Source organism: Triticum urartu, chromosome 6 (genome assembly GCF_003073215.2).
Source record: "Triticum urartu cultivar G1812 chromosome 6, Tu2.1, whole genome shotgun sequence".
NCBI lineage: Eukaryota > Viridiplantae > Streptophyta > Magnoliopsida > Poales > Poaceae > Triticum > Triticum urartu.
The window spans coordinates 525,051,327-525,075,494 of NC_053027.1; the positions used below are offsets into that span (position 1 = coordinate 525,051,327).

Here is a 24,168-nt window from a genome sequence, read left to right on the forward strand (position 1 = left end):
CAATTCAACAAGGATTTCGATGCAGATTTTGTGGCTCAATTCTTTGCCACCGTTCATCTTGGGACAGATGCCGACAGAACTCTGACATGGATGACCAATGGCAAGCAGCTTTCTATCAAGTGGAAGGCTTTCATGGAGTTACTTGATGTGGTGGATCACGGGCTTGAGACTCCAGTCGGTTTCCGCCCTCACCGCAATGATACGTCCACCCACAAGCAAGCACTTTGGCCCTACTGCACTGTGAAAGTTCACCCAGTGACTAAGAAGAAAACCTATGAGCTGTCTCTGTATCTGGACATTCTTCATCGTATCTTCCATGAGACTCTCTTTCCTTGCATCGGGAATCTGGATATGGTCCACTCTTATCTCGTGGACATGCTTCTGTTCTGTCAGCATGAGAAGGACGCAAACACTGGAGAGAGCCTGGATATTTCTCATGTCATGTGGTCTGAACTTCTCTCTGCCATGTCTGAGCGCAAGTGCCCGATATATGGTCCATTCATCATGAGGCTCATTGAGAGGGCCTGGGCACAGATCTATCCCAGAGTGTTGCTAGAAACTGGAGACTTGGTTTCTCATGAGATCAAGCGTCTGAGGAAGAAGGACAATTGGGTCACCCCAGCGCCTCAAACAGGGGGTCCGTCTGCTGTTGCTGCTGCCATGGGGACCGAGGGTGGGGCTGCCACTGATGATCACGAGGAGGACTTTGGGCCCTCTAGTACAGAACCGTCATGGGCACAGAAGCTTAAACGCAAGATGAAGAAGCTTTTCTGCATGGAGTCTCATGGTCAGTACATGACTCATGTGGCAGAGAAGCATGCCAGGATACGCCACAAGGAGCTCATGCGTCAGATGGGAGCGACAGTTGCCAGTGGTTCTGAGGGTCAGATCACTGAAGAGGAGGAATGGATTCATCAGCATTGCCCTTGGACCGACTCCGATGCCGAGTAGTTTTCGACCCACGATGAAGATGCAGACGATCACGCTGAGATGTGATGTTCGAGATCCTCATCTTCCCATCACCTGGAGTCGTAGAGTCACTCTTTGCCCTTTTTGGTGTCTCGCTGCCAAAGGGGGAGAGAGTGTAGGGATTTGTGTTGTTGCCGTGCTTTGAGTGTGTGTGTCGTCTTGTGTTTTCTTGTGTGTTCTCTCGGTGTCTTTGTTTGGTTTGGTTTGGTGCCTGTGAGACCTAAGTTCTAGACATATGGTGTGAGACATATGCTCCCTATCGCTACCTTATTACTTATGTCTATTCAGTACTGTAGTTTATTATGAGTTGCATGCTTGTCCTGTTTTTTTACTCTTCTCTCATATATCTTGTGCTTAGAATTGTTGGACTATAAAATATAGGGGGAGTGTTGATCCGGATGTGTGTGTCTTGCTTTCCGAATGCTCCTCTATCTAGGTGCACACATCCTGGGGGAGCCCATCTATATTTTGTAGTTCTTAGTTTTAGTTTTCTTCATTTATTTCTTTTCCTTGCGCAAATCCCTAGTTGTCATCAATCCACCAAAAAGGGGGAGATTGTTACGGCATATCTCTCTCAAGGTAGTTTTGGTGATTGATGACAACATGTTTGCGGACTAATCATGTGCTTTGAATAGTTCACAGATTCACCCCTGGCACGAGACGTTTTCTTCCCTTCGGAGTGTCTTTCAAGACGGTGTAGCTCTTTCGTTTCTCTCTCGGTGGACTAGTTGCGTAGAGGGCACCGTACTATCAAGAGGGGGTCCGCTGGGGTATTGCATGGGTGGAATCAACACGTACACATCAGCTTCTCACCCTCCGAGCTTTTCCATTCCATTGAAGAGATCTCTCCTCTTTTTGTCCTGTCTGGGTCAGCGGTAGTACCGCGCAACCCAGCCCCAGCCATAGTACCGTTGCGGAGCCACAAGCGGCAGTACCGCTCCACAGCGGTAGTATCGCCCGTGACTCCACGGCAGTAGTACCACTGGGGTGCCTGGCACCACCGCCTCGTCCTCAGCCTCTTTGGAGAGATTCTCTCTCTCTCTCTCTCTCTCTCTCTCTCTCTTCTGTGTCCCAGCGGTAGTACCGCACTACCAGCGGTAGTACGGCCGAAGGGTCACAAGCGGCAGTTCCGCTCCACAGCGGTAGTACCGCCCGTGACCCCGCTGCCGTAGTATCGTTGGGCTGTCTGGCTCCTACCGCCTTGACTCAAGGGGTCTTTTTCTCGTGTCGGGTTTTGCGGCACTAGTTGCAGTTGTAGAGGCGGTAGTACCGTTTCAGGAGCGGTAGTACCGCCCCTACCACCGCGGTAGTACCGCGTTGGGTCCTTTTCCCTACTAGTCTCCTCTGCGCGGCAGTGCTGCTGGCTGGTGCGGCAGTACCGCTGACCTAGCGGTAGTACCGCCCCCTCTTAGCGGTAGTACCGCCCTGTGCGGGGCTGGTTGGTGAGGGGCAACGGTTGGATTGTTGCCCCCACTATAAAAAGGGGTCCCCTTCTTCCCTTTGACCTACCTCTTCCTCCTCAAGCTCCATTTATTGCTCAAGCTCCATTAAATGCTCCAAGCTCCATTTTCGCCCGATCTATCTCTCTAGCCAATCAAACTTGTTGATTTGCTCGGGAGTGGTTGAGAAGGCCCCGATCTACACTTCCACCAAGGGATTTTCGATTCCCCCACTCATCCCTAGCGGATCTTGTTACTCTTGGGTGTTTGAGCACCCTAGACGGTTGAGGTCACCACGGAGCTATAGTCCATTGTGGTGAAGCTTCGTGGTTTTGTTGGGAGCCTCCGATTAAGTTGTGGAGATTGCCCCAACCTTGTTTGTAAAGGTTCGGTTGCCGCTTTCAAGGGCACCAATAGTGGAATCACGGCATCTTGCATTGTGTGAGGGCGTGAGGAGAATACGGTGGCCCTAGTGGCTTCTTGGGGAGCATTGTGCCTCCACACCGCTCTAACGGAGACGTACTTCCCCTCAAAAGGATGGAACTTCGGTAACACATCCTCATCTTCACCGGATCCACTCTTGGTTATCTCTTACCTTTACTTGTGCAAGCTCTTTAGTGTTACTTCTCTTGCTTGCTTGTATGCTTGTTGTTATTGCATCATATAGGTTGCTCACCTAGTTGCACATCTAGACAACCTAATTTGATGCAAAGTTTAATTTGGTAAAGAAAAGTAAAAATTGGTAGTTGCCTATTCACCCCCCCCCCTCTAGTCAACCATATCGATCCTTTCAATTAGAACGATAATAATAAGTTATCCTTGGAATCTGCTGATTGACAAAATGTAATTTTCAGTAGCATGGCTGCTGATTACTAATTGCTATGGCATTTTATTTTCTGATACATCTAAAGCGTCCAATGTGATTTGCTTCACTGCAGAGTAATATGGATGAAGAACTGAGAGCAACGTTTGGTCAAACGATTCAGGTAGGAAACTAGTTTTCACAAATGCCCAAATCGTGGTAAAGGCAGTAAAGGTAAGTTAAGAGTCTTTCAGTTACATACAGAATAAAGACTATATTTATGGTGAGTGATGCGGGAAATTGACTCTGTACTTCACTTACATGTTGTACATAATGAGAAGGGTTCGTTTTCTAGAATTACTATAAATGTGATACAGATTCAGGCATAACCTTCGATTGGCTAAAATTTATGTCAAAGATACAATGCAGAAGCATGATATGAATGTGTGCCAACTCAACAAAACAAAATGTTATTCTATGAATCATTGTTTAAAGTGATTCAGTATCAGTTCATATCTTAAGATCATTGCACCATCAAGCATCTTCCTCGTAGCATGGTTTGCGGCCATTTTCTATAGAAAAATTATAGTAACCATGCATTTATGTTCCTGTAGTTTGATTTTAGCATTTGTTTCAATGAATTTGAAGGAACTGGCATAGTGGAGTTATTGTGGTATATGCCAGCATGTTTGACGTTGTCACACGAGCTATCAATAACTCGATATGCTATGAGTTGTCCTTCTGATGAAGAAGTTTTTACTTACATCTCAATTTTCATTGTGTCTGGAGGATAAATATTGATACTATCTCCTTTGATCTTTTGGCTGTCCCTCAGGCCATGAATGTTGCTACTGGGGTGAAGGTGAACATTCAGCTCATGCGGGGGCTTCACATGGTCGCCGATATCCAATACCTTGATTGTCGTGAGGCGCTCGTGTAGAAGTGCAAGATGGACTACGAGGAATCGCAGAAGTACAAGGAATGGAAGTTCATATTTGAGAAGGCAAATATTGTACATGAGAATTGGTAGTAAATAAAAAAGTCAACGATGTGCCAAAATGCTATTATGGAGATGTGAATTGTGATCTATGCCTTTGTACATAGCAGTCACCTGTAAGTACCAATTTGTTGGTTGCACCATCTTATTTCGCGCCATAATTTACGCTTATATTTTCTGTGTTGTCTCGGAACCATTTTTTGTCCATAGCTGGTTGGCTTAAGAATGTTTGATCTTTTTGTTAAACATCAAATTAAGAAATGGATCAACTTCTTGCTGTAATTTCCATTGTTACCTTGTGTAGTTGTGATGTGTTTAATGACAGAAACAAGTGTATGGCCATATAAACCATAAATACATCAGGCCCAACTTGATTGTGTATACTTTCCTTGACATCAGAATCACTTGCTCTAGAAAAAAAGGAAGCACTTACGCCACATGGCATGCGCTGTGCGTGCACACTTACAATTGAAAGATTTTCTGAAGTTTTACCCGGTACTAGTTGCAATAGTTTTGTTAACAATGTCTGCACCGAACCTGACTTTCTTTTAGCTTGTTGATTGATAGTGGTTTCCATGCTGAAAAGATGTTCTTTTCTCATGTTTTTTTCCATGTCGATTAGTTGTACATATAGACGGTACCATACAATATAATTTTAATTTGAATAAATAAAAAACTTGAGAAAATCAAGGTATTATTGCCCATCGACTGCATGCCTCGCAGCGGGAGTACGCGGTGGTTGTTGAAGACACGCACATCGCTCTCCATCCACCAAACCAGCTGTTAGGGCATGTACAATGGTTGATAAGACAATCTTATCTTTAAGTCTTGCATGTAATTTAGATATGACAAAAAAACATGTTCTACAATGGGTCATCTCTTAGCCTTATCTTCAATAACTAGCTATTCCTAAAAACATGGTGAGACATATTGTGCTAAGAGATTACCTCTTGCCTTCTTTTAAATAAGAGAAGACAAGCCTTTTTTTTATGATTTCTCTCTCCTCCACTTCATCATTTATCCTACATGACATTGCTAAGATAGAACCATTGTACATGCCGATCGAACTCCAAGCCGCACGATGAGGAGCTGGAATCGCTAGCCATTATTGCCCAGTCGCAGAGGGAAAGAAAAACTTGCCACATTGTTGTAGCTGCTTGATAACTGATCGTCACGAGCTCATCAAATCGACATGGACGGAACTGCGACCACGCGAAGATCCCGACGTGTTCCGAGTTCCACCGCCACCACCACGTGCCTGACGGCGACGAGCGGCGAGGTTGCCGAGCGGTCGCCGTCATAAATCTTTTCCCGGCTTTAAAACCGCCATGCAAGAGTGGTTGCGAATTTGCGATCCTCCGCCCCGCACGCACCGCGTGCGCTCCCATGGAGCACCTTTCCGTTAGTGTTCGTCCCATCCCGCTCCCACGCGTGCTCGCCAGACCTGCCCGTCACGCAGAGCCGGTTCAAAGTATTTTTGGGCCCGAGGCGATGTAAAATATTTGTTTTTTATACTAAACTTTTATAATTATTTTAAATAATGTGTACCACATTATAATTGTAATTAATATATATTTTCTATTACTTAGCCACATAAGATTGTTTTCAAATAATAGTTATATTATTCATTGTTATGCAATTGTAATGTATATCATTGAAAATTTTAATTCTACAAAATGAAAATTTTATCATGTACCAAAAGTTTTCTTTATTGTTAAAATAATTTTTGGATCTATTTTTCGAATATTGCATAAACAGTGTAGTGTATACACATTTGAATATCTATGCATGTGTTCATATATATTTTAATATTATTGAATATTATGGTAGAGATTTCTAAATCATATACACACTAAAAAATATTTTAATAGTTCTTTCTAGTGTATATTAGGCAGTCATTCCCGGAAACTTCTAGGGCATAGAAATTGTGACTTGCAAGTTGGGTTCGACAATAGAATCATCGAAGAACTAAAAATATTGTTGATTATACTTCTACATATGATTCGATTAACTAACATGTTCATCCAGACTCACATGGTTTGATTTGATGCAAATGAGATGTCCTACATGTTTACCGAATTAAAAATTATGCATTTGTTTAAACATTAAAAATCTAGTTATCATAATTTTCATTATGATATTAAAACATCCATCATAAAGAGAGACTAGTGTATTTGAACTCAACTCCGCCAGTCAGACTGATTTGCCTATGCATGGTACAACTTATTAGTATGTGACGTGAACTTATATTTTGACATATAGTGCTTACTAGTATAAGTTCAGTTGGGCCTTTCCCTATTGGGGCCCGGGGCGGTCGCCCTTTTTGCCCGGCTTATGGGCCGGCCCTGCCGTCACGGCTGACGCGAGCCGGCGCGAGAGGAGATCGAGGTGTGCATAAATACTCGGCCGGCTCGATCGGGGGAGCGCGGACGGGGATGGCGCGGGCGGCGGCGCAGAGCGTGCAGGCGCTGGCGTCCTCGCTGGGCGCGCTCCCGCCCGAGTTCGTGCGGCCCGAGCACGAGCAGCCGCGCGCCACCACGTTCCGCGGGGCCGCGCCGCCGGAGATCCCCGTGGTCGACATGTCCTCGCCGGACGCCGGGCGCCGCATGGCGGAGGCAGCGGCGGAGTGGGGCATCTTCCAGGTGGTGGGCCACGGCGTGCCGGCCGACGCCGTGGCGGCGCTGCAGCGCGTGGGCCGCGGGTTCTTCGCGCTGCCGCAGGAGGAGAAGCAGCGGTACGCCATGGACCCGGGCGAGGGCAGGACCGAGGGCTACGGCTCCACGCTGCGGAAGGGCGACCTGGAGGGCAAGAAGGCCTGGGCCGACTTCCTCTTCCACAACGTCGCGCCGCCGGCCGCCGTGAACCACGCCGTCTGGCCGGAGAGCCCCGAGGGGTACAGGGATGCCAACGAGGCCTACTGCGGCCACATGGTGCGGCTCACGCGGGAGCTCTTCGGGCGCCTCTCGGCGGAGCTGGGGCTGGACGAGGGCGCCATGGCGGAGGCGTTCGGCGGCGACGACGTGGTGCTCCTCCAGAAGATCAACTTCTACCCGCCATGCCCGCAGCCGGAGCTCGCTCTCGGCCTCGCGCCGCACACCGACATGAGCACGCTCACCGTCCTCTTGCCCGACGAGGTGCAGGGCCTCCAGGTGTTCAAGGACGGATGCTGGTACGACGTCAACTACGTGCCCGGCGCCCTCATCATCCACATCGGCGACCAGATCGAGGCAAGTGCCTCAAACTTGCAGCGTCGCATCAACTATATATTATTTCACCTTTCACATGTGTTAATTTGCATTGTTCGTGATAGATCATGAGCAACGGGAGGTACAAGGCCGTGCTCCACCGGACGACGGTGAGCCGGGAGAAGACGCGGATGTCGTGGCCGGTGTTCGTGGAGCCGCCGCCGGAGCACGTCGTCGGGCCGCACCGGCAGCTCGTCGCCGACGAGTTCCCGGCCAAGTACAAGGCCAAGAAGTTCAAGGACTACAAGTACTGCAAGATCAACAAGCTACCGCAGTAGTCAAATCCTTCAGACAGAGACCTTTAACCAATAATCCCCTTGTTCATATGTACTGTAATCCTGCATTTCATGCGTGTCTGTTCGGATTTTCTTCTTTGGTGGTTGGGAATTTGGGCTTGTGCTTTTCTTGAAGGGGGGTTAAATTAAGGCTTTTGTTTGGACAGCTTTATAGATAAAGCGACACCCAACATATAATTCGACGCGCCCACAGAACACCACACAAACACACACACACTCACCCAAGGTAAGATACACATGTGCCAAAGGCCAGCAACCACAACACCTCAAACGATTCAAAGTACACAAAATGACACTATGCATAATATGGAGTAGTCGGAGCTCTTCTGGACGAAAGACACCGCGAATAGGTGAAGAACAAACCATGACTTCCTAGAAAATGTCTTCAGGAAGGACACGATGCCGAAGCGCTGCCACCACAACGGAGACTTCAATAAGGTAATGACGTCCACATGCGCCGCTTCGTCTGCCTGACCAAAGCCAAACATGTTTTTTTACCCTAGCAAGCATACTCTGCCTTCGCCCCAAGTGTTTCCAGGCATACGGACCACAACCGCACACCACCATAGGATGTAGGTATGCCATCCACCACACCATGCACTCGGTCATGGAGGGGAAATATCAGGAGATACGGAGGCTGAGACGATACAGGCTCTCGGGAGCCGTTTGGATCTCAGATCCAATATAATGGTTCTCGGAAGCTCTTGAACATTTTGCAAAAAAAAAACTACCCGTGAGCACTATGAAGCCGCCGGAGCCCTTCTCGGCGAAAGACACCGTGAAGAGGTGAAGAATGAACCATGACCTCCTAGACAGTGCCTTCAGGAAGGACACGATGCCAAAGCGCTGCCACCACCTGATCCAAAGATCAAAATTTTCATCTGAAGCATGACGAAGGTCAAGGAGCAACCACAACAGAGGACCTCAAGAAGGTGACGACGTCCACGGGCGTCGATTTCGTCTGCGTGACCAAAGTCAGACATTGTTTTCACCCTAGCAAGCATACTCTGTCTTCACCCCAAGTATTTCCAAGCACATGGACCACAACCGCCCACCACCATAGGACGTCAGTATGCCAGCCACCACATCGTGCACTCGACCATGGAGGGAAAATATCAGGTGATACCGAGGCTGAGGTGATACGGACTCTCAGGGGACGTTTGGATCTCAGATCCAATGGTTCCTGGGAGCTCTTGAACATTTTGCAAAAATACCCTCAAAGAGTCCCAAAATTGTGTGCAGGTACGTACACCAGCTCCTCATATGTCGTCGGATCTGACATCTGAGATCCAATGGTTCAGGAGCCCGTATCACGGCAGCATGTGAGTCCCGGTATCAACTGAAACTTTCCTCAGACATGGTTTCCCGGACCTAAGCTGCAAGCTCCACCCATGAGCACTACGACTACCACCACCCGGGCCGCCGCCCAGGAAACAAGACATCCTAGAGGCCATCGATGTTTACAGGCGATGAATCGACCAACAACCTTCGACTGCCACCAACATCCTGTTCGACCAGATCGATCAGGGAGCCACTAAGTCGAAGAAGAGGTGAAACATGTGGGAGTGGGCCACATCTACGACTGCCACCCTTGCCAGTGATGGCTGGCCTGACCGCATCGGCGCCACCGTTCTCTCTCACCACCTCTCTAAAATGCGACCCCATGTAACACCCAACAACAACTCCCTTCCTGGATCCGCACGTGGTACACCTCGGGCACCCATTGAACGACGCGAGGTGCCGAACCGAGCACAACCTCCCGCCGCGAATGGTCACCAGGGACATCCACACTAGCCACTCGCCAAAGGGCAGACGCCAGAGCACATCCAGCTGCCGCCACAAACCGACCCGAACCACCACCTGGCCGCTGCCACCACCTCGCGCTGCACGCCGACCACCAGGGGTCAAATCCAGATGGATCTGATTGGAGCCCAACAAGCACCCACTACCTAATCTGGAGCCAGACGCAGCTGCCCCACTTCACACGGGCTCCCAAAATGTCGTCACGCCGACATAAGAGGGCCACACCACTAGGCTCGCCGCAAGCCATGCACCTCCATTTGCCCGATCGTCCCGCGCCAGCCTCTGCGAGCGAGTGAAGAAGAACAGAGAGGCCCCGCCAGGCTGTATAGCTCAATACACGCTCTCCCTCCACCAACAATAAGCTATAATAAACCACTAGAACTTGATGCACCGTTTTTTTGCTGTCACATCAATTGTGTACCTTTTTAGTCGTTTAATGCCGATGTTTGTTGGGTGATGTGTGTTGTGCTGTATGGTTTTGTAGGCAGTTGGTGTGGTTTAACTGGTCCTTGTCTTTTGAATGGACATTGTGAGCCATTGAATATGACACATGACACAAGGAAATCTACACACAGGTCACACACACCCAATAGCTTGACCAAGGTTGCTGAAACAACGAAACCCATAGTTCCACTCTTGGGAGCTTATAGTATCTTTAGAGATGATTGTGTATAGTCAATAGTCCAAATTAGAGGTATCGTGGCAGAGACGCCTGCATTCAGTACTTAATATAAACTTATGCCGAGCCATTAGAACGACATAGTGTAACACATATTTACAAAGCCTGGGGACATATTTACATAGAGTGGCACATTGAAATACTTGCTAGAAAGAGTAGAATTGGGACATCGAGATAAGTAGATAGCACTAATGGAGCACCCTTCCAACAAAACGGAGAGGAGGCTCATCATCAAACATACGATGGTGCCAATATGGTTTAGGCACCGGCCACCTGTCGCCCAAATTTTTCAGTGAAAATTCACGTCAAGTAAATAGGAAATGAATTTGCAGTGGGAAACAGCAAAAATACCTGTTTTTCTTAACTGTGGCATCACCCATTATGTCTATGGGATGGTTCAATCCTCTTTGTCATGCAAAGAACAAGTTATTGTAAGCATACCGAATGAATATGCAGCCACACAATAAGAACCGAGACAATTTACATAAAAAGAAAGTAGAACTCTTCTAAAAAAATGCAGAACTAAGACAACACTTCAGGCAAATTAAAGCTCGTACCTTTGAGATGGGAGATCAATCCTGCTTAAAGCTCGTACAATGAATCTCCTTGGCAGGTAAGGAGTTCTATTAGTTCTATCATAGAAGTTCATGCCAGCAAAAGATCCGTTAACGAAATTAACAAGGGGTCCTCCGATCCCAGCCTGGTACATACAAGACACATTACGGAGAAGTTGTAATGCCTTGAGACAGATTCATAAGTTAACTGAAGCAAATGCATCAACAGATTATTGGGAAAACATGAATAGATTCTGCTGCACCTATCTGTATTGGTTACCATTTAAAAGGGACGAGGAGAAGAGAAATTCACCAGTGTAGTGTACCTTTTTGATTTTACATGTAGACAGCTTAAGGTCTTCGCAGTTAAGTTTGCTAGTTCTGCCCGCAGGCGTCTTAATCACTTTACCAATTGTTCCCATTAACAATCCATCATCAACATCGCGCCCTATAGCTACTACTTCTCTCCGTGGCCTTTTCATTCTGCGGAAAATATTCTCCGGACGAATACCATATAGGCACTTCTGAACACTGATGACAGCAATGTTATAATCTGAATGGTACAATTCCAGTGTCCCGTCAACAACCTGTTTCGGTGGGAGAAATACCCTAATCTGTAACGGTAAAGTGAGCTCAATTAACGAATCATGTCACTAAGAGGACAAGATCGAAAAACAATTAGGAGCAGCAAACCTTAAAATTTTCATCAATCTTGTCTTCATCAACCCGACTTCTAATCAAACTGGCCGAAGTCAGAATAACAGGCGTGCCATTTTTATGCCACTTTATAAGCAGGCCTGTACATGCAAAAGCTCTCACGTCTCCTACGCATCACAAATTTGGCCATCAGTCGGTGGAAACAAATACTAGAATGAAAAACTAATTAACATATAGCTGTAAAAAAATCACCATCGTATGAACTAAGTGTGACAACACGCCGGCTGATCTTTGTGACGACACCTTTTGGAAGTTCAGCCCAGACCTCCTCCCCAGAAGTACGATCATTGATGTTGCAACAACAGCCCTTATAAGCAAGAAGTTGACCAAAAACCTCTTCAAATGTATCAAGCAATCTCCCACAGACTGGTCATAGAAACAAGAACAGAAGTTCTGTCACCGAGATAGCTAGAAAAGATTACAGAAGACATAGTCGACACTACAGAAAGCAACGACGTACCTTCGAGCATAAGTGGTGGTGGCTTAGGATATCCACCCGCCATTATATATCTACCATGCTTCATAAATCCTGATGCAATAAAATGACCGCGCGATATTAGTACTCAGATGATATGTACGATAAAATCAACATGACATTGTCCGCACATGATCATCCGGTAGCAATGTTTACACCTGATGGGACTATGCTGTGTACATCTTCAGGCAAGGTATATTCACGGAAGTTCGTAGAGTTTGGACTGCAATAGAACAATGACGACTTGTCATGGTAAGTAAATAGATACACAGAAGTGCTGTTTCAATAGCGAAACCAACACATGAGTCAAATCGTAGAGAAGGAAACGAGGTATGAAAGAAGACATGGGAATCAGGCTTATCAATACTAAACAGAAGTAATGAGAGAATAGAGAAGATCCATATGTCAAAAATATGAGTCAAACTGTCCATGTTTTAGTCTGAACAAAATTACTCCTTGTTTTGCAGGATGATATAGCTCATAAGTACTAGAAGCAGAGCCTGCAGAGGAGACCTTACATTACATGAACTTGTCCAAATATTCCAAGCGTTCACGAAGCGCCATAAGCGGTAGGATCAAGGTAGTTTCATTAACGATATCAATGCTCAAACCCAGAACGTTCCCAACTAGATCAAGAACTGGCCCTCCAAGTCCAGCCTAGAACCAAAAATAATAAAGCGGTGATGGTCGCAAAGGAAAAATGACAAAAAAAAAGATTACTTTGATGCCCAAAGTTAGCATGACAAAATCAGTGGGGTAGGGGCTACAATGCAATAATTTTGTTCCACATTTTTCATCATGACAAAAAAGTAGGAAATAATAATTAACAGCTTACCTCTGTGATAGGACAAGGAAAAAGGATCAGATCACCTTCAGCCGGGAATTCAGTAAGGTGCCTATCAGTGGTCATCAAAGTGCCCGAGCTGAAGGCTCGCCCAACAGCTACTAGAGGAGCATGCTGCCCTTGTATATGAGAATGCAGGTCTACAGGAAGGGCCTTATCATATAGTCCCAAGAACCCATTGATACTTGTTTTGTCGGCAAGGCGCACAGTAGTCTATATTAAAAAGAATAGTACATAAGCCCACAGAACGATCACATGTTTTAGATTGAAAAACAAAGCAAGAATGGAAACACGACGATTAGCAGAACCAACCCTCAATTTATCAGCTCTGTTTCTGTTAGCTTCAAATTCTGCCACCAAACGTTTTGAAGTCACAAATCTTGATAGTTCTGGTCTCGTCGTTGTGATAGGTTGTATAGCTACACCCGAGCATGCAAATAACAGCTTGTCTCCTGTATAAGATCCTCATTTAGATCATGAACTAGTGATGATTTCATACAAATTAGGAAATTTGCAAGCGTAAATAAGCATAACCACCATCATATAAAGCAAGCGAGACAATCTTGGAAGCCAACAAATCACCGCAAACGACATCTGTGGAACCAAATGGCTTCTCTTCAAAACTCCGCTCGAAACAGGTTGGTCAGGAGGACCTCCAAATCGTTCCTCAAATTCTTTCTTGCACCTGTCTGTGGCCTCTTTGACTAATTAAAGAACATAGTAATTATACAACGACCATGAGTTCTCAATAATAGTACGCCAATATATGCAAGAGAAGGAAGAACCAGCAAATAAGAAAACCATTGACTCACATTGCGCCATTCTCTCTCTCAATCTCTCTCTCATGCGTGTTTGGCGAGAAATAGCGCTTGAAAGCAATGGGCCACGACTGGCTTCTTGGTCCCTCTTCCTCTTCTCTCGCTGTATAATGCGTGTTTCGCGAGGAGTAGCTTCATGGCCCCTCTTCCTCTTCTCTCTCTGCATCTTTGCAGTCCTGAATCAAAAAAAAAGGACAGAAATGCTTAGTAGAGCATCATATTCCTAGTAAGATATTAAGAGATCCAAAGCAAAATTAATAAGTAGGCCTTATGCATAGACAAAACACTTCTACAAACAAGTTTATTTCCATTACATCGTTAATGTAATTTTCTGTCCCTTCTAATGATTAGATCTTTGCTAAAAGGAACATATGAGAACCCGTAAGTACTAATCTAACTTTTTGATAAAATGCCTCATCCTTCTAACTTAACTTGATATAAAAACTTCAAATATCATGCTATGCAATGTTCTCCAAAATATGATCTTTTCTAGTGCTATTGCAGGTGCAGCCAATGCATTTAGTCTTTCTTGTGAACACAGATTGGTTTCCAACAAGTTCTCCTTGTAATGCCATCGTCACTACTCACAGGAAACAGCCAGCACGCATGGTTGCACAAGGGACACAAACTAATCGGTTGAGAAAATTGAGAAGGTCGGCTATTAGGATTTTTGCTGCGGTTGGGAAGAGGAAAAATGTACAGAGGAGGGAGAGGGGCTTGTTTGAGGAAATCTCCAGATAGGGAGGTCGGAGAGTTGTTGGGTTAACTGATTTCTAAAAGTAAATTCTCCAAACTCAAAAGAAGAGGAAGAAGATAATCTTTCGGGCCACAGAGATCAATCAGATACTTGTCTCGAACTGCTCCATGCGCAACTACTCCCTCCGTCCGGAATTACTTGTCTTGGAAATGGATGTATCTAGAACTAAAATACGTCTAGATACATCCATTTCTGCGACAAGTAGTTCCGAACGGAGGGAGTAGCTCCTAAATAGTGGTACTAGCAAAAGAGGAAATAGATGCTTACAGCCGCGTATAATTGGTTCCGCGCGCCGATGCACAACGGGGACGGGATGCGCCGGCCGGGGTGGATCTGTGAAGAGGTGCCGGCGATCGAGTCGGAGACGAAGGATTTGAGGAACTAGGGTTGAGGGGAATCACGGACTTGCTGTGGCTTTGTTTTCCCATTGTGCATCGGATAGAGGAGTTCGTGGAGGAGTCGCCGAAGGAGCACGTCGTCAGGCCGCACCCGCAGAAACATTCCAAGAAAAATGAAATCTAGGATAAACTTCCCAAAATTTGAACGCGAGCTTTCAACACTAGGGCAGATTAGAGTTTTTCTTTTTCTTTTTGCAGGGACAGATTAGGGCTTTCAGCTACATGGATCTTATAGCTTTAAAAAAGGACTACCCTCTTGTAAAAAAAGGTATTACCTCCGTCCCGAATTAATTGTCTTAAATTTGTCTAGATACGGAGAGAGAGTATATAATTAGAGTCGTTTAACCAAAGCGCCGCTAGATGTTTGCCACTTCCCAAGCACGCCACGTGCCCTGTTGGTTGATCAACGTCAGACCCATCAACATTATCACTAGAGTCCGTCAATGATTACGAATGTAGCATCGCAGGACTAGCACTATGCAAATCTATCAGTTTCTCTAGCCTTCGCATAATATCAATCCTGAGAGCCACCTTACACAACAGGCATGTGGCAACATGCACGACATGTAAGTTTAACAAATTGCTTTAAGAATGCTTTAGGAAAAGCAAAGCACATCCATATCTCTCCCCAGACTATATGTGGGATAACCGGCTAACATCGTCCATCAACAAGAGCCTAATCTTGAAATGCTACCATCTGATTTGCTACAACCCGAGGCAAAGAGAAAATAAATAAAACAAGTTGGGTACATGACATACTCCACGAGACTTACATCAGATCTATCTACTTATGCATCATTCTCAAGGAATGAAGGAAAAGGGATATATCACATGAGGGACACTAAGCATTCTATAAAAACACACTACAACTTGCGTTTACCAAAGATAAGGTAAGAGAGTGCATAAAAGAACCACCTATCATATCCATCAATCAATATGCCTTCATTCCCCCTCATATCATATCATTCCCCCTCATAAAAGAACCACCTATCATATTCATTAGGTTTCCTGGTGGCTGGACGACCGGCCCGATCTGGGCTTGGGTGGGCCTGTTGGTGTGCGGTGTCGTTGGCTTGGCCGTGGGTGTGGCCTAGTGGGCGAATCCTAAATGGCGCCCTCTGCGCCCGTTCCTTCAGTGCACGCAAACGGGGGCAAACCCTCGTGCCGAGCTGGGCTGGCCCTATTACCTTCCAGTTTTCTATTTTAAATGGGTGCAAAAAAGAGTTCTTTGAAGTTTTCGAACCCGCGACCTCCTGGTAGAACCTAGCTACCATTGCCAGTATCTGTCAAAAAAATTAGCTACCATTGCCAGTACGCCAACCACACGAGTGTTATTAACTAGAACCTTTTAAGTCCTTTATTCTTTTTCCTATATGTTTTCTTTTTCTTTTTCTTTTCCTTTTTCTAATTCGATGATAAAAGTTCACCAGAACTTGTGACGTTTTTTCAAATTCGGAGGACTTTTTTCAACATCCATGAACTTTCTTCCAAATTTGATGAACTTTTTCCAAATCCGACAAACTAATCTAAAAAATCGGTGAACTTTTATTCAAATTGATGAACTTTTCTCAAGTTTGATGATTTGTTTTTTCAAATTCGATGAACTTTTTTTAAATTTTGTGAACCGTTTTTGAAGTTTGTGAACTTTTTTTTAAAACCAATGAACTCTTTTCAAAATTGGTGAACTTTTTAAAAAAAAGTTGATGAACTTTTTTAAGAATGGATGAACCGGTGCTCCAGCGTTTGTAGGGTCTGGGGGCCACCGTTGGCACAACATGTGGTGTTTCCTGCAAGGGCCTGCTGGTGCCTGCTGGTGGTTGACCGCAACTCTGGGCGGCGCGGTGGGTTCGATCTGGCCTTGTGGGGCGTCTTCAAGGTGACCTTGGTGCAGATCGCGTTGTGGAGTCGTCGGGCCTCGACGGCTGCTTGGCACCATGGGGGTGTAGATGGTTGCAGTGGTGGCTAGATGTGGAGGTGTTGGTTGTTTTCTACGGTGGTGTTGCTGGGGCGAGGCGATGCAGCTTCATCTGCTAGGTGTTGCGACAATGGCGTCGGAGTGAACCAACATGGATGGTGCGCCCCATTTCGATGGGCAGGGATGTAGGTAAGACGATTTGGATGGATGTCCTACTCGTCTTTGGTCGATGCCATCAACGACAACAACTGTGGGTGTCATTTCCCTTTCTTGGAGGCAACAATGTGGTGTGTCGGCACCTTGCTCTCTCTCACTTGTTTGGTTATCTCTATGCAAAAGTCTAGATTCTGATTCGCATCAGCGATGGCGACGTCCTTGACATTGTTCCTCTGTTGGGAGGGAGGTCTTTGTTCGCGTTCCTTTGGTGTTCGCCGCGGTTCTGGATTGTTCGTCAACGACAGTATGTACAATGTCACGGGTAAGTCCAGTACGACGCCTTTCTTGAGGTTGTCCTAGTTTGCCACCCACCGGCCAACTCTTTTCGGCAATCAAGAGTGGTTGGTGCATTGGCAAGGAGATTTTCCTTCGAGTTGTTCTCTTTGGAGGTGATTGACTTCGGTCGAGACGCACCCTTGTTGGCCAGTGTAGGACATGCCCTTATGCGTCGGAGTTGTATTGTGTGCGTTCGAGTTGGAGTGTTGTTCGCTACTCACTGGCATGTGGTGGGAGCTTGCCTATATTCTTGAGTTTTACCTTCTGCTAGAAAGTTAAGACACAATTTTGGGTGCTCACTAAATAAATTAAAAAGAAAAATATATTGTCTTCAGTATTTCATCATTCAAGCATATTTCCACAGTTGGCATCACCACATGCACAAAAAATAATAACTAGAAGTCCATGTCAAACAAAGTCAAGGTGACAACAATCGAGATGAGTGTCTGCAGCTTCTTTGTTCTAATTCTTAATTATGCAGAACCATCAGAACACCATAATAATATACTCCCTCTGATCCATATTAATTGTCGCTGACTATCAGGGGATCGGCGGAGTAATAAATCTACAAAGTATCACCTTAAAATACTTGCTAGGCAAGTGGAGCTGGGATAACGAGATGAGGGCAACGGTAGACAGAGTATAGCACTACTAGAGTTACCTTCCATAAAAATGCAACGGAGCATCATCATCGAATAGGGGATGGTACCAATATGGCTTAGGCACCGGCCACCTGTCGTCCAAATTCTTTTCAGTGCAAATTCATGTTAAAACAAATACTAAATGAATTTGCAGTGCGAAACAGCACAAATACCTGTTTTTCTTAACTGTTGCGTCACCCATTATGTCTATGGCATGGTCCATTCCTCTTCATCATAGAAAGAAAGAAAATATTAATGTAAGCACGCCGAATGGATATATATCTAGACAACAAGAACCCGAGACAGATATAAATGAGACGACAAAACAGGGAAAGATGTACCTTTGAGATGGGAGATCAATCCCGCTTAAAATTTCCACGATGATTGCCCTCGGCAGGTAAGGAGTTACAGCAGTTTCACCATAGAAGTTCATGCCAACAAAATACCCATTATCAAAATTAACAAGGGGCCCTCCAATCCCAACCTAGTACAAGAAATAGAATGGAGAAGTTGTAATGCCTTGGATAGATTATGATAACTAAGTATGTGTATCAATAGATTACAGGGGAAGCACACATAGATTATGTCACACCTATCTATATCAGATTATCGGTTACCATTAGGGGGGGGGGGGGGATTCACCAATGTACCTTCTTGATTTTACATGTAGAGAGCTTAAGATCTTCGCAGTTAAGTTTCTCATCTGGACGCTTCTTGACCAATTTACCAATTGTCGCCATCAATAATCCATCCTCAGCCTCGCGCCCTATAGCAACTACTCTTCGTGTTCGTTCCACCGTGCAGAAAATATTCCCCGGACGAATACAAAACACTGGCTTCTGAAGACTGATGACAGCAATGTTATAATCTGAATGGTATAGTTCCAGTGTCCCATCAACGACTTGTTTCGGTGGGAGAAGTACTTTAATCTAAAACGGTAGATAAAGTCAACTCAATTAGCCATCATCTCACTCCAGAGAACAAGGAAAGTAATTAGGAGCAACAACCTTCAGTTTCTCATCAATCTTGTCTTCATCAACCCGACTTCTAACCAAACTGGCCGAAGTAAGGATAACAGGCTTACCATTTTTATGCCACTTTATAAGTAGGCCTGTACATGAAAAATATCTCACATCTCCTACACACAAATAACTTTGGCCATTATTCAGTGGAAACAAATAATAGAATAAACAAATGGTCAACATATGACTATAAAATCACCATCGTACGAAGAGACTGAGACAACACGCCGGCCAATATTTGTAACAACTTCTTTTGGAAGTTTAGCCCAGACCTGCTCCCCAGAGCTACGATGATCAAGATTGCAATCGTAGTCCTTATAACCATATAATTGACCAAATTCTTCTTCAAATGTATTAAACAATCTCCCATCGCCTGGTTATGGAAACAAGAAGGGAAGTTATGTCACTGCAATAGCTAGAAAAAGGTTACAGAAGATAGAAGTCGCCAATATAGAAAGCAATAACTTACCTTCGAGCACAAGTGGTGGTGGCTGAGGATATCCACGTGATTTTAAATAATTCACATCTGCCATAAATCCTGAAGCAATAAAATGATCAGTATAAGTACTCAAGATGATGTGTATAATAAAATCGAGAGATGTCCATATTTCAGGCCCCAACTCTTACCCTAGTCTAATCTACAACGCTCAACAATAATAACGTCTAAGAATCAACCCCGACTATTAAAACTGGCCAGGATTCAACCCTCCCCTCCCCTCCCCACATCTTGCCTTTGACCCAATTGACCATCCAGTCAGAAAAAAAAATCAAATTTCCAGAAAAAACAAAAAATATCTATACATTTAGAAGATTCAAAAATCTGTCATATCAAAAAAAATCTGGAAAATTTAAAAACTGTAAAATTGATTTTTTTTCCGAAAAAAACAACTTTTTTATCATGATGTTCTGCCCAATTTTTTGAAAAATGTTGTAAAAATTCCAGAATTTTTTTTAAAAAAAACTGTGAGTAAAGAAAACAATACTAAGCATTCTGGGAAAGTTGATTTTTTTATATTACAGACTTTTTAAATAAATATTTCATTTCCTTGATTTTTGTTCATTTCACAGATTTTTTTTCCTGAAAATTTTGATTTTTTGCTGATGTGGCTTGCTGACTGGATGGTAAACAAGGTAAAAACCAGGGTGTGCGGAGGGGAGGGTTGAATTTTGGCTGGTTTTAAGAGTTCGTGGCTGATTCTTAGACGGTATTACAGTTGAGGGTTGTAGATTAGACTAGGGCAAGAGAATCTCTGCACATCATCATCAGATAGCATTTTGGAAGATTGATTCACACCTGATGGGACTATGCTGTATACACCATCAGGCAAGGTATATTCACGGAAGTTTGTAGAGTTTGGGCTGCAATAGAACAATGTTGAGTTTTTCACGAAATAAATAGATGCGCAGAAGTGCCAGTCCAACAGCAAAACAGCAAAAACCAACACGTGAGCCAGATCGTAGAGAAGGAAACCAGGTATGAAAGAAGACATGGAAATCAGGCTTATCAATACTAAACAGAAGTCAAGAGGATAGAGCAGATGCATAGGTCAAAAATATGAGCCACATTGTCCATGTTTTAGTCTGAACAAATGACTCTCCCTTCCTCATTTGAAAGAATATTTACCAACTTCAACACTAAGGCAATATTCTTCTCCTATCTTTTGGTTGTAATCAAAAGCTCTGCTTCCACAACAAGGTAAATCCTCTCCCAGTTCTCCTCATGTGTGTGTGTGTTACCCATGGATCCATTAATCAACGGATGGATGTGGCAGACAAGCTAAGTGCAACACATTTTTTTTCAAGAATGTGCGCAACACATTTACAATGTCGATCTATCAAATTATTAGATAAAGAGTAGGTAAGATTAGAGGTGCTGTACATTTGTATCTATTTTTTGTTATTTTAGATTTATGAACTCCCAGAGCCCTACTGGCGTTTTCTATGATCTCTTGAAGCACCAAAATGTAGGCAGTAGTGTATGTAGTATCAATAGGGAACTGTTTTTCATATTACCACTTCGTTATTGAGATATAATTAATTGGTCATGGGGTTTTCACTTTTTCAACTGGTTCAGGGTTGACAAGTGATTCCATTATTCAGTTGGCAGGTTTTTGTTGACAACTTAGAAAAACAATGAATAATGTTAATTTGTGAGGATATGCTTATTCGTGGACATTTATTTATGAACAGTACTCCCCTAATTTTCTTCATGTTCTGATCGCTCTTATGGTTGTAGGAAAATACAAAATAGTTAATATTTGCTAAGTGTGAGGTCTATTTCTTACGATAGTTGCATATAATATGTTATCTTATTCAACTCTTCATATGATATTTGTGAGAACACTTAAAATCCCTTCAATGCTTGTATCAAAAGATGGTTCGCCTTACAAGGGAGGAACCAGAACAGGAGGTGTGTTTTGAACAAAACAAATATAGATACGTAAATTGGGGATGATGTAGCTCATAATCATAAGTACTACTCCCTCCGTTCCGATTTACTCGTCGTGGTTTTAGTTTCAAATTTAAACTAAAACCACGACGAGTAAATCGGAACGGAGGGAGTAGAAGCAAAGGAGACATACGTGAACTTCTCCAAATATTCCAAGTGTACACGAAGCGCAACACGTGGTAGGAACCAGGTAGTTTCCTTATCGATGTCAACCTCAATGCTCAATCCCACAACGTCCCCGGCTAGATTAATAACTGGCACTCCAAGTCCAGCCTAGAGCCAAAAAGAATAAAGCAGTAAGGATCGCAAAGGAAAAATGACTTTGGTGCCCAAAGTTAGAATGACAAAATAAAAGGGGTTGGGATTACGACGCAATAATTTTGTTCCACATTTTTTTTCATCATGCCAAAAGAGTAGGAAATAACAAACAGCTTACCTCTGTGATAGGACAAGGGAAAGGGATCAGAGCATCTGTAGCTTGCTGCTGTGACAGGATATCAATAGGCTTCCTGGCAGTGCTCATCAAAGTGCCCGAGCTAAAGGCTCGCCCAACAGCTACCAGATCATGCTGCCAATCTATATGGGAGTGCAGATCTACAGGAAGTACTTTTGCGAAGCGGAAGGACGTGACAATCGCAATATGACTATCATACAGCCCCAAGAACCCATCGAAACTTGCTTTGTTGGGAAGGCGCACATTAACCTATAGTGAAAAGAGTAGTATATATCCATCAGCCCAATCGATCACATTTACCTTGAAAAACAAAGGGAAAAATTGAAAACACAGCGATTAGCAGCACCAACCCTCAAATTATCAGCTCTGTTTCTGTTTTTTTCAAATTCTGTAACCAAACGTTTTGATGTCACAAATCTTGACACTACTGGAAACGTCGTTGCCTCGTGTTGTAAAGCTACGCCCGAGCATGCAAATAACATCTTATCTCCTGCATAAAATCGTCATTTAGATCATGAACTAGTGATGATTAAATACAAATTAGAAAATTCAGAAGCGGAAAGACGCATAATTACCATCATATAAAGCAAGCGAGACGACCTTGGAAGTCAATGAATCATCAGAAACTGCATCTGTATAACCAAATGGCTTCTCTACAAAACTCCGGCTCGGAACAGGTGGATCAGGACATCCAAATCGTTCCAAATAATCTTCATTGCACTTGTCCATGGTCTTGTTGACTAATTAAAGAACATGGTAAACCACGACCGTGAGTTCTCTATAATAGTGAAGCAATATATGCAAGAGAAGGAAGAACCAACAAACATGAAATCACTGACTCACGTTGCACCATTCGTTCTATATTGCGTCTCTGGCGAGGAGTAACAGTTGAAAGCACATAGTCCATCTTCGTCTTCTCTGTCGGCCTGAAGCAAAGAATAATTGGCCAGAAATGTTAAGTAGAGAATCATATTCCTGGTAGATATTAGAGGTCCAAAGGCGAAATTTAAAAAGGATAATTAAAATTAAAAATAAGGCCTATGCATGGAAAAGAAAGTTGTAGAGAATCATTAACATAATTTTTTGTCCCTTCTAAGAATTTCATCTTTGCTAAAAGGTACATATGAGAAGTTGAGAACTCATAAGTACTAAAATACTCCCTCCATTCACCAATGTAAGATGTTCCGGAAATTTCAATATGAACTACATGAGGACTGAAATAAGTGAGCATACATACTAAAACGAGTCTATATACATCTGATTCGGAAAAAAGTTAGAACATCTTATAATTCGGAACGGAGGGAGTAACTTTTTAATAAAATGCCTCATCCTTCTAACTTTCCTTGATATAAACACATGGAATATCTTAGTATGCAATGGTACCTAAAATATCATTTCCTAGTGCAATTGTAGCCAATGCATTGAGTAAGGGCTTGTTTGAGGAAATCTCCAAAGAGAGTGAAGTTAGAGCTGTTGGGTTAACTGATTTCCAAAATAAAATTCTCACTTTTGTTCATACGCTGTATTATAAATTTTCAATTATTACTAATACTAGTTACCAGTATCAAAGACAAAATTAAGGGCCTTTCCCCAGCATCAGTTGGAAACCAAAACAGAAGTACTATCTGCATGTGTTTGTGGAATTACTTGCAGCCAGTTCCTAGCACTACTGGTTATGATGGAAAGGTAGTGGGAAAGAGTCAAAGAGAAGTATGTGAGATCTCAAAAGAAGAGGAAGAAGAAAATATTTCGAGTCGCAGAGATCAATCAAATACTCGACTCGAACTGATCCATGCACAACTACCACTAAATATTACTTCCTCCGTCTCATGTTATACGAGCATTTTTTACACTAGTGTAGTGTCAAAAACGCTCTTATATTATGGGACAAAGGAATAACAAATTAAAATAGATGCTTACAGCTGAAATAATGGTTCACCGTCAGGAGTAACAATTGAAAGCAATGAGCAAAGACTGGCTTCTTGGACCCTCTTCCTCTTCTTTCGCTCTTAATGTGTGTTCCGCGAGGAGTAGCACTTGAAACCAATGAGCCACTACTGGGTTCTTGGTTCCTCTTCCTCTTCGCGCTCTATAATGCGTATTTCGCGAGGAGTAGCACTTGAAACCAGTGAGCCACGACTGAATTCTTGATCCCTCTTCCTCTTCTCTCGCTCTATAATGCGTGTTTCGCGAGGCGTGGCCCTTGAAACCAATGAGTCGCGACTGGCTTCATGGCCCCTCTTCCTCTTCTCTTTCTGCATCTTAGCAGTCCTGGAACAAATAATAAATGGATAGAAATGTTTAGTAGAGGGCCATATTCCTAGTAAGATATTGGAGGCCCAAAGCAAAATTTAAAAGTAGGTGCTATGCGTAGAAAAAGAAACACTTCTAGAGACAAGCTT

General features: G+C 43.9%; 1 protein-coding gene and 2 pseudogenes across 1 annotated transcript; 1 reads left to right on the top strand and 2 right to left on the bottom strand.

The window, feature by feature from the left end:
- Positions 1-6,585: 6,585 nt before the first annotated feature.
- Positions 6,586-7,808, top strand: LOC125512649 (flavonol synthase/flavanone 3-hydroxylase-like). The gene is made up of 2 exons (XM_048677747.1): positions 6,586-7,434; positions 7,518-7,808. The coding sequence occupies exons 1-2, from the start codon at positions 6,643-6,645 to the stop codon at positions 7,728-7,730; spliced, it is 1,005 nt and encodes a 334-aa protein (XP_048533704.1). The 5' UTR covers positions 6,586-6,642; the 3' UTR covers positions 7,731-7,808.
- A 2,610-nt stretch (positions 7,809-10,418) lies between these two features.
- LOC125516902 lies at positions 10,419-16,067 on the bottom strand (annotated as a pseudogene).
- Positions 16,068-17,608: 1,541 nt separating this feature from the next.
- Positions 17,609-24,168, bottom strand: part of LOC125516903 — a 9,299-nt pseudogene continuing 2,739 nt past the window's right edge.